At 36.9% G+C, this 11,978-nt stretch overlaps 1 protein-coding gene across 2 annotated transcripts in view; it reads right to left on the reverse strand.

The window, feature by feature from the left end:
• Window positions 1-1,412: 1,412 nt before the first annotated feature.
• The window catches only part of LOC139953453 (E3 ubiquitin-protein ligase ARIH2-like), a 36,793-nt gene continuing 26,227 nt past the window's right edge, over window positions 1,413-11,978 (reverse strand). For both annotated transcript variants that reach the window (XM_071952910.1, XM_071952909.1), the window contains exons 10-13: window positions 11,796-11,923; window positions 10,390-10,533; window positions 8,851-9,003; window positions 1,413-8,468 (exon numbers count right to left, since the gene is read on the reverse strand). In XM_071952910.1, coding sequence (XP_071809011.1) covers window positions 8,397-8,468; window positions 8,851-9,003; window positions 10,390-10,533; window positions 11,796-11,923 — 497 coding nt within the window. In that variant the 3' untranslated portion in view covers window positions 1,413-8,396. The remainder of the gene's footprint in view (window positions 8,469-8,850; window positions 9,004-10,389; window positions 10,534-11,795; window positions 11,924-11,978) is intronic.

Below are 11,978 nucleotides of genomic sequence, written 5' to 3' on the forward strand. Positions count from 1 at the left end.
AAGGTGGAAACAGTTTCAGTGGATTTCTTAACACGCGAGGTAACTTTCATTATCGAAGAGGAACTGGCTTGGCACTTTTAAGACCGTCAGATAATTTAGTTGGATAGTTTATACGGTGTTTTAATTAAGTGTAGAATGACATGTTTGCTAATAACTGGCTTGTAGGTTTTGAAATTTAACATAAAGACAGCGCAAAGAATTTTTATTTAAAGGCAGTGGACACTATTGGTAAGTACTCAAAATAATTATTAACAAAAAACCTTTCTTGGTAACGAGTAATGGGGAGAGGTTGATGGTGTAAACCATTGTGAGAAACGGCTCCCTCTGAAGTGCCATAGTTTTCGAGAAAGAAGTAATTTTCCATGAATTTGATTTCGATACCTCAGATTAAGAATTTGAGGTCTCGAAATCAACCACTTAAACACACACAACTTCCTGTGACAAGGGTGTTTTTTCTTTTATTATTATCTCGCAAGTTCGATGACCGATTGAGCTCAAATTTTCACAGGTTTGTTATTTTATGCATATTATGTTGAGATACACCAACTGTGAAGGCTAGTCTTTGACAATTACCAATAGTGTAAACTGCCTTTAACTGTGTGTGTGGTACCCGTACGCCGATGTGTGGTAAAGTTAAAATATAGGTGATTTTGTTGACCATTTGATTGTCATCCAACACTTAAATAACCTGGACACTATTGGTAATTGTCAAAGACCAGTCTTCTCACTTGGTGTATCTCAACATATGCATAAAATAACAAACCTGTGAAAATTTGAGCTCAATTTGTCGTCGAGGTTGCGAAATAACAATGAAACAAACAAAAAACACCTTATCACACGAAGTTGTGTGCTTTTAGATGCTTGATTTCGAGACCTCAAAATCTAATTCTGAGGTCTCGAAATCAAACTCGCGGAAAATTACTTCTTTCTCAAAAACTACATTACTTCAGAGGGAGCCGTGTCTAACATTGTTTTATACTATCAACATCTCCCCATTACTCGTTACCAATTACGGTTTTATACTAATAATTGTTTCGAGTAATTACTACGTTTCTCAAAAATATGCTTATACTTCTTAAAGGTGCTGTAGGCTTTCAACCAAAACGTGTTATTGTCATTAATTCTAAGAGTGATTTCGAAACGTAAACATTCCCTTTAAGTTATGTCTTATCATAACTCCGTGAAAATAACAATCCACTCACGGGATGGGATTCGAACCCAAGACCCTTATAAAGCGATCATATTCGTCAGTCAGTGACGCTCAAGCCACTTCACACATTCAGTATTTTCCTGCAAGTTATGTGGGACTACATTTTGAATATTACCTATTCCTATCCAGTATATAGACCACAAAGATTGCGTTCTAAGCCAAAACTGGACAAAACGTGAAAGGGCAGAAACGAAAACATAATTTGGAATTCGTTTGCTTATAAATTTATATGGTGTTTATTTCGAACAAATAATTATAATTTCATACAACCACAAGAAGACAAAGAAGACAACTAAAAACATAAATTGACGCAATGCCCTCTTCCCAATGTCATTAATTTGATAACTATCGCATGTAGGTTACATTCCCACTACGATTCGAAAGTCATACCAATATGTCACTTTTTACAACCCCCCCCCCCAAAAAAAAAAGAGAGAAAAGGAACACAAAAACACATACATTGTACACACAAACAATAGTAAGTGCATTCCAAAGACTGCGAGGAGAAAACATAACCCATAATAACATCGGAAATTGATTTATGCTGCAGAAGATTTCCCCAACTCTACGTTAAAAAAGAAAGCCGGCAGTTTTTACATATTTGAATCCTTTGATTAAAGGCAGTGGACACTATTGGTAATTACTCAAAATAATTATTAGCATAAAACCTTTCTTGGTGAAGAGTAATAGGGAGAGGTTGATGGTATAAAACATTGTGAGAAACGGCTCCCTCTGAAGTGCCATAGTTGAGAAAGAAGTAATTTTCCACGAATTTGATTTCGAGACCTCAGATTTAGAATTTGAGGTCTCGAAATCAACCATCTAAACGCACACAACTTCGTGTGACAAGGGTGTTTTCTTCTTTCATTATTATCTCGCAACTTTGATGACCGATTGAGCTCAAATTTTCACAGGTGAGTTATGTTATGCATATTTTGAGATATACCAACTGTGAAGGCTAGTCTTTGACAATTACCAATAGTGTCCATGTATTTAAACCTTTCTGGGGAGACTGGTGGCATCAGTTTATGCCAAAATTTAAGTTCAACTTTCCATACAATGATATTGTTTAATGGAAATTATACTTCCAAAGGAACTTTGAAACAAAAGAAAACGTCTATCTTCCACCTTCCCAAAAATGAGAAAGACTTAGAATCAACTTATTTTTCTCTGCAGCCTAAACCAGAACTCTTAAAACCATTGGTAGGTTGGGTACCTCCATTGTTCAAATATTGCTTTCCTTTAAAGACACTGGACACCTTTGGTAATTGTCAAAGACCAGTCTTCTAACTTGGTGTATCTCAACACATGCACAAAATAGCAAACCTGTGAAAATGTGATCTCAATTGGTCGTCAAAGTTACGAGATAATAATGGAAGAAAAAACACCCTGGAAGTGGTGTGTTTCCAGATGCTTAATTACGGGACCTCACAATCTAATTCCGAGGTCTCGAAATCAAATTCGTGGAAAATTACTTCTTTCTCGAAAACTACGTTACTTCATCAGAGGGAGCCGTTTCTCACTTTGTTTTATACTGTCAACAGCTCTCCATTGCTTGTTACCCAGTTTTTATGCTAAAAATTATTTTGAGTAATTACCAATAGTGTCCAGTGCATTTAAAACAATTCCCTGTTGAAAAGGCAGTGCTTTACTTCCTTCAAATTCTTTGTAGGGTAACAATTGGACGGTGCAACATCACCACCCAAAACCTACCCGTAAATGAAGGATAACTAGTTGTGAATTTTAACACTTCCCAGCTAAATATAACTTGTAACATTACTCAAAAACCAAACTTTTGCCACACAGCATTTTTTGAAGGTCAAATCAAACAAAAATAAATGTCCCTGGATATTTTGACGACCTTGAAGATTTATCAAAAAAATTACAGGCAGTGTCAGTTTATTTGATATATTTCTGTCTTTTTAGTAAAATAATTTCGAAACAGGAGTATTTTCTCTGTCAAGTTTGGGATTAAAATAAATAACCACTCATTTCCGAGCTGCTGACTCATTGGATCAAATCAAATTGAAGAATTTACAAAGTTTTAAAAAAGAAGAAAAAAAAAAAAAAAAAAAAAAAAAAAAAAAAAAAAAAGAGTTCCATTTTGTCCCAATTTATAATCGCCCAATTACATAGTTGGGCCCGTCCCAGGTGTAGTTGACATAAGCCCACTATGAGTGGTTTGAATTTGGGACTGTCCAACTATAGTTGGGCGTGTTGTTGAAGTTGGGGTGTATCACTTTAACACAGGTCAGATTTATCACGTCAAAAAATTCACGGATGTTTAATTCATTAAATCATTACAAAAATTATATTTGAATTTGGGCATTCTAAACATATAAAACGCCTTAACATTTTGAATAAATTATTTTGGAATTTAATACAATGGGCACCCACAACACAATAGTAGCAGCTGTTAAGCCAACATTACCAATGCTGTACCTTATCTTGATTCAAAGGCAGTAAGCACACCAGTAGCAGCTGTTAAGCCAACATTACCAATGCTGTACCTTGTCTTGATTCAAAGACAGTTGGCACACCAGTAGCAGCTGTTAAGCAAACATTACCATGCTGTACCTTATCTTGATTCAAAGAGACTAGGCAAGTAACGTACCAGTACCAGAAATAACTGTACTAGATTCGTACACAGCAGGTTTACCAGCCCTATCAGTTTAACCATAATTTACAAACGCAAAACCTCATCTTGTTTCAAAGAATATGAGCATAAACTGTATTTCCCACCCTGTGTATGAATAAAGGAAAGAGGGACAGTGTTTAGAAGTGCATAATGTACATTATTTGGCTGTGGATTGTTTTAATATTAATGTTATTAATTTTATATAAAATGTGTCATGTTGGCTGGAATATGTACATCTATAATACAACTTACTACCCACAATTTGTCAAGAATAATTCCCAACAATCAATAAGACCTGATATAACATCTGAAGAAAATAAACAATAAAAGTAAATATTACCATGCAAGTCATTAACAGGCTGGGTATACTTTTTGTAAATGCGTAACACCAGTTTCTCTTGGTGCATCCTAACATATGCATACAATTACAAACCTGTGAAAATCTAGGCTCAATCCGACATTTGCAAGAAAATGATGAAAAAAGGAAGAAAACAAAAGCCCCCTTTTTTACACAGAATTGTTTGCTTTCAGACTCAGATTAAAATTGTTAGGTGATAAAATACACACCTTTATAACTACATTACTTGTTCGTTTGTTTATTTCCAAAAATCACAATAAATAAACACAAAATTTAAAGAAGGGGATGTCAACAGATTTCTTGTGCTCTTGACCAAGTTAGTGTGGTCATTAATTTTGAGTAATTACTAGGTATACCCTTCCTTCAAAGTGATTTTTTTCTGATAAATGTTGAATATTTTTTACAGAGATCACTTGCAATCCACAACAAACCTTCATCTTCTAAGAAGAGTCAAGTTAACATGAGCTAGTCCAGGTGAAAAAATTACAATGCGTCCTTGTTTTTCGATGTATTTTTTTTAAAGTTTACTAATTTATTTTTTAGTGGGGGGGGGGGGGGGGGGGACTGTTGCCAATTTTTACCCCAACCGACAAGCAACAATAGGAGGCCCCCTATTGCGGGTGCTTAAACACTTGGGTGGGTAGGTAGGGCGGGAATTGGGATATTTGCGAACAAACTCCCAACATCCAAGCCATTAAGCCCGTCTTTGGTCCTGAATTTCGAATACCCAAAACCGAAACCCGATAGCAAAAACTTACCTAGTCTACAGTTTTGAAACATGTTGATACTAGCCAGGTTATGTATTTATTGATTGGGAGTTATTTTTACCTTTTCTGGTGATAGTAATAATGTCAGCAAAAAAGGGGAGCATTTAAATTTTCGAATTTTGAATACCCAAAACCAATACCTGATAGTAAAAACTTACCTTCTCTAGTTTTGAAACATGTTGGTACTAGCCAGATTTTTATTTATTGATTGGGAGTTATTTTTACCTTTTCTGGTGATAGTAATAATGTCAGCAAAAAAGGGGAGCATTTAAATTTTCGAATTTTGAATACCCAAAACCAATACCTGATAGTAAAAACTTACCTTCTCTAGTTTTGAAACATGTTGGTACTAGCCAGATTTTTATTTATTGATTGGGAGCTATTTTTACCTTTTCTGGTGATAGTAATAATGTCAGCAAAAAAGGGGAGCATTTAAATTTTCGAATTTTGAATACCCAAAACCAATACCTGATAGTAAAAACTTACCTTCTCTAGTTTTGAAACATGTTGGTACTAGCCAGATTTTTATTTATTGATTGAGAGTTTTTTGCCCTCAAACCTTTTTCGGTGTTAGTAATAATGTCAACAAAAAAGAGAAGCATTCATTTAAATTTTTACAGATTATTTAAAAGAATCTTCTTCTTTATAAGACCCACTAGATACAGAAATCCATCTAACAGCAGGTTCTAGAGGGCTATTTACAAACCACTCTAGCGTGTTACAACATACCGTATTGAATAACCCTTTTTTGCTATGAAAAGTCGCCATCTTGTAGGGCAAACCGTTTGCGTGTTCAATTGTACATCATCGAAGCACGCAACATTCCTGGTTTGATTTTTCGACGGCACGTTCACGCACACACGCACGCACGCACAAACACAGACGCCATCTTGTAGGTCAGATATTTGAGCCGCGTAACGTCATATTCATTACCGTCTATACGTTCTACAACTTAATACAAAAATATCATCTTCAAAAAATTTCACCTTTTTTATAGACTGTACATTGAATGATCACGTTTGGGAAGAATCATCTTTTAAGGGAGGGGGGGGGGATATGAAGTCATTCAGAGTTGCTTCAAATATCCAGTAATAAATCACAAGGGTACCTGACTGGGTAAATTTGAAACAATTCGCGGTTGAACAAAGAAATATTTACTAAAGCGGGATTTGAACCAACAGGCTCTGGATTAACATGACAGCACTCTACCAACTGAGCTAACTAGCTTTATGCTGGGGGGTCTCCCTATTTTGAAAAATTTTTCGGTCGGGGGTGCCAGTGAGTATCTCAAGCAAAAACGGTGATGGTGATGGTTATGATGATAAAAAGCTTTATCAAGTCCTCTTCTATGCTCCCTAAAATTCAGTGACGAGACAGAAATTGTCATCTAGGATGACAGAAAATCCTTCTGGTGTCATTGAAATGTCCATGCATCTGGTATATGTTGAAATGTCCATGCATCACTGGGCAAGGACAGCTTAGAGCAGCTTTGCACAAGGACCAATGGTTGATGGGTGGTTGTTTAGTGATTGTAGGTTAGTGAACAGGAAATGCAAACAACTCTAGTCTGATTTAATGACAACACGACCATCAAATCATGTTGGATCAACGTAAGTAAACAATTTCCAATAACCGGTCCACTCAGCACTGTGCTATGAAACTGGCTATTGGTAACCAGGGATGCGACCATGGCCGGTAAGCTAAATAGTGACTACAGTAGTCCAACTATCGTTGATTATAACACCCCTTGCAAGTATTGTGCCTGCTCATTGGTTTAGAGCGCGTCACATGACATGTCTTAGTTTTGCTAGACGACGGCCGTGTGATAGAGCGTCGGTTTGCCATGCGCTAGTCCGAAGACTAGCACATGGCGCCGTGCGCTAGTCCGACAGACTAGCACACGGCGTGCAGTACCCAGACGTCCGTTGCGTGTACGAGGATGATAAATTAATAGTCTGTAACCATTTCGGATTGTCCGACACTACATGCAACACAGTAGGTAAAAGTGTTTGCAATCTGTGTTCGCGTCGTCCGTGGATTGTAGCATTCAGGTCTGTAACTTAATAATAATAATACAGGTTTTAGAAATGTTTGGGGTGTTATAAAACAAATATTGACTGCTTTTACTCGTGCAATGGTTAAAAACTATGACTCCCTCGGTGATCCCCGGAGCGTTCTATTTTCCCTCGGCTTCGCCTCGGGAAAATAGAACGCTCCGTGGATCACCTCGGGAGTCATAGTTTTAACCATAGCACTCGAAGCAGTCAATATTTGTATACTACACAGACTCCGGGCTAACTAAGTCGCACAATGGTCAACGACGGTTCTTGCGCCACTTTGGCATTGGATACTTCCCACCCAAATGTGTGTCTCTCCAGCTCCAATTAAGCCTAATCATCATCAGTAGTCCAAGAATTCTCCTGAAGACCAGCAAAGAATACCGATTGCAACATCGAGACTACACCGGCTATTTTCAGATCAAACACTCCTTCCTAAAGAGATGTTCATACACATGGTTGTACCGGCAGGTCTAGCAAATATAGAGTAACTTCTTAAAACTCGCTTCTTGTCTCTCAAGTTCACAAGATGGTCACGGAGATAAATTTTCATTGAGGAATCTATTTGAAAAAGAATTCTCAATACACCATCCTACATGTAGCTTTCATCCAAGTTTATTTAGCAAAGATGAAAGAACCCAATACAATTTTGTACATCTTCACAATGATTCAGGGGCGATAAAGATGTTGATGATCATAATTCTTTGCTGATGAGAATGCAAACGTCACCTCTTAAAGGAATCATATTTTCAGCATCACCAGTCCTCTCGTCTCTAATCAGTTGATGAAATAAACGATGACGGTAATAATAAGAACATCAGGCTTGGTATGGAGAGTTCAAGGCGATTTTCAGTCTGTAAAGGGCACTTTCATAGGAAAATCTTAAAGTCTACGGAAACTTTTGAAGGGACACCAAGGCCAAGACTAGGGGCACAAAGGCCAAGAAATGGGGCATCGAGGGCCATGGCCTTCCGTCATCCATGAATGTTCCAAGAATGTTGGAATAAACGTCTCCCTGCAACTCCTTTTTTTTCTCTCATCATTTTCTGTCTTTTCAGCCGTCGATTTCACCAAACTCTTCCTAACTTAGGATTAATATTAGGACTTAGGACAGGGTTCTGTATCCAAATACGTAGGAAGAATTGAACCCATCCTAAGTTAGGACGGGTTAATCGTCCTAACTCGAGTTAGGATTAATCCCAGCGTTTCGTGAAATCGGCCGCAGCACTGTCCAGTTTCTTGCCTCCAATCTGCCAAGAATGTTGATGCTGATACATCAATGAAATAATCTCCCTTCAACAACAAGATGTCTTTTCCTCTTCTTGTGTGGATGATGACAATCTTATGATAACAAGAACATCCTCTCCTACGAGGGGAAGAAGTCCTTCAGCATCGTTTGTCTTCTCTTCTCGGCTACATTCATCTGATTTTCAAGATCCTGATTAGAAAAATGAGGAGAATAAAATTGTTTGTCAAGGTCAATTGTTTAACCAGCAAGTCTGTTTTACTATCTAATAAGCTGGAGTACAAATACATTGTAAGTGATTATAGGAGACTGCAATACTTGTATTTAACTGTTCAACGTCCTTAATAATCAGAAACTCACAATTACATAGTTAATGTAATTTAAAAAGAAAAGAAAAAAAAGAAAAAAAGAAATAGGGTAAAATTTTAGGGGGGGGGAGAGAAGGGGGTGCCATTTCTGGCAGAGTTTCAGTTTTCAAACAAATGTGGTTTGTGGGCGCTTCGATCTGGAGAAGATAACATACAGAACGAATAAACGCCTTGGGAGAAGACTAGACAGATCAAGACTGGCTTACCCCTCGATCATAAGTAGCGGCTCTTTCAACTTTCCACGACAGATTCTCAATCTCTGCCTCTAGCTGAGCTTGTTGGTACTCAAAGAGTTTCTTACGAGGGCTGGGGTCCAGGTAATATGCAAAGGGATATGTGTACTGCAGGGTGTAGCGACACTGTCAAACAAAGAAATTATTATTAGTATTATTATTAGCCTTTGTTCATGTTGTTGTATGTTTTGTTTGTCAAGTCTGTCGTGTTGTACACATTTTTATCTTCTGTAGTGTTTTCTGTTGTTTGTCTGTCAATAGGTTAAGCCTCAGCTTCACCTCTGAAACGTAATTGTTGTCTCGCTTATTTGTACTTTATTGTGTATAACTGATCAATACAAATCAGTGAGAATAATCTTAATTTACCATGTACTGCTGTGTATTACTTATAATTTGAACCTAATTGACAAACTCTGCTCGAATGTAAGTACAGCAATGAAATAAATGTATGTATGATGGTGATGATTATTAATGGATCATTAAAAATACCGTTATACAGAAAAAATAGTTATTCAGAAATAGATATAAAAACACTCTTTAGTGAAAGTACAATATTAAAAGAAATTGACTTAATAAAATTCAACCACTTGCTCGTAATTCGTATAAACATTTGTATTATTATTATTCGACCTCAACAGTACAAGTACAGAAAATACAAAACAAGGCAACAACATAAGGGAAAAAACCCAAAACAGAAACGACTAAGGTAAAAAAAATAATTAAGAAAAAAGAAAAGAAAAACAAAGACAAATAAATGAAGAAAAAAAAAAAAGAAAAAAAAAAAATTAAATAAAAAATAATTTCAGTCAACAAAAAATTGGTTCCCTTTGCCATCCAATATGGCTAACATTACAGCTATATTTAAACCCCTTACATAACACGCAACGCTACATAGACGCTGAATTCACGCGCACGTTTTTAAGCACAAAGTACAGCTATTGTCCAATCATTTGCCTCTTTTGACCCCAGTGAGGGTGATTTTTAACCCCAGTGAGGGCGCTTTAAGACCCCAGTGAGGGCGCTTTTTGACCCCAGTGAGGGCGCTTTTTGACCCCAGTGAGGGCGCTTTTGACCCCAGTGAGGGCGCTTTGTAACCCCATTGAGGGCGCTTTTTGACTCCAGTGAGGGCGCTTTTTAACCCCAGTGAGGGCGCTTTTTGACCCCAGTGAGGGCACTTTTTGACCCCAGTGAGGGCGCTTTTTGACCCCAGTGAGGGCGCTTTTTGACCCCAGTGAGGGCGCTTTTTGACCCCAGTGAGGGCGCTTTTTGAGAACGTGACGTCACATGCAAGGGGTCTAAGAGGACATACAGTCAAAGGTCGCAAGTTCAATACTCGCTCTAGTAAATTTTTCCTTACTCACTCAAAAACAATTTATGTACAGTACGGGGAAAAAAGAAGGCAAAAAATTAACAAAATTGCTGAACAGAAATGAGGTACCAATCGAGACACCTTCAAATATACATTACTAGTGACTGGTATCCCATCTGAATTTTCTATAAAAGCAAGTATACCTTGGCTAGTAAGGATGCAGCAGCGAGGAGGAACTGCCAATCGATCCAGGTTCCCATCTTATTCTCCACTTTCTCTTGGATCCTCTCCTGAGACTTCCTGAGTGTTTCCTGTTCAAGACGTAAGCTCTTGGCGTGGTTGTCCCACTGAGCGAACGACAGGGGAAAGTAAAAAAACTAAATTAGCATGGACTACAGGATGCGTTTCAGACAATTGTCAGTGTTACAGTCAAGTACATGTACTCTTAGGCCTAGTTCAAAGGTGGACGATTAGTACTCAACGCAACATGCTTGCCCGGAATCAACCATGAATGAATGGTCAATAAAAAGGAAAAAAACAATTGTAAAAAAACCCTGTTAAGCTTAAAAACTGTTAACCTCTACATTTTATGCACAAAAAGAATCAAATAAAGAATCCATTTTTCTTGTGTTGAATTTTCTCCTGTGCTTTTTAAAATGTTTGTACAAAAATATAAATCTGTATTTAAATTCAGTCTCTGGACTGCGACAAGCAGATGTTTTTACAATAAACCAGTAATAATAAAATTAAAATAAACAATTGGCATTGTAATCAAACACTGACACTGTATCATAATTTACATTCACATATTCAATTCAAAACTCACGTTAATTTCAATTCTTCATGGAAACTTCCAACAATACAAAGCCAAAACATTAAATCGAAAGGCAGAAAATTAATTAAATATGCAGGCATCATCTAGAAGTCGAGGCTCCTGGTGAGACGCCTGATGGACAGACAAACATAAAATAACCACATAGACAGGTAAAATAGAGACAGAGATTATGAAGAGAAAAAAAAAAAAAAACCCAATACAAAAACTGTAGTAAAAAAAAATATATAGGTTTTCTCGGTCAATTTCAGAAAATGAGCAGCCAATTTAACGATTAAGCTATCTTATTTTGTGCGAAATCGAATGCTACTGAAAAGGGTAATTTGATTTTGTTATATGATTAGTCAAATAATATGTTGCGTCATTCGATTTAACAAAATAATCATTCACTATAACAATTCATCAAAGAAGCATTCAAATTTGCAGACACTTTTTGAGGCGTGTGTGTCACGAAATAGAATGATGATACGCTAAATTGTACAGAGTGCTTAAGGAATTTGACTGGACTCAAAGACGAAATTGAATGGTCAAATTCTGAATTCAAAACACAGTAACAACTGGAGAGGCAAAACAGCTTTAATCTGAGCACATGAAAATGAAATTGGCTGCTCATTTGCCAAAATTGATTAAGTAAACCTATAATAAAGTAAATGAAGATAAAAATTTGCTAATTACTAAACAATATGAAAAAAGAAAATATTTGCAGAAAAGTCAGATACTATGAGAGGAGAGCTCCTTTTAAGTGATTTTAACAGATCACTGACAAATCTACTTTACCCTTTCATAATAGAAGAGGTACTTCTTGAGCGCCTCACGGGCTTTGACGTTGGCAGACTCGTTAGCAATGTTGGGATTCTCTTTGTATCGACTACACTCGTAGTACTCGCTACCGTGAGTCTTCCAGTCTGAAATCATGACAATCATCAAGAGTCACATCATTGAAATCATTATTAGAATTGA

The sequence above is a fragment of the Asterias amurensis genome, chromosome 2 (genome assembly GCF_032118995.1).
Source record: "Asterias amurensis chromosome 2, ASM3211899v1".
NCBI lineage: Eukaryota > Metazoa > Echinodermata > Asteroidea > Forcipulatida > Asteriidae > Asterias > Asterias amurensis.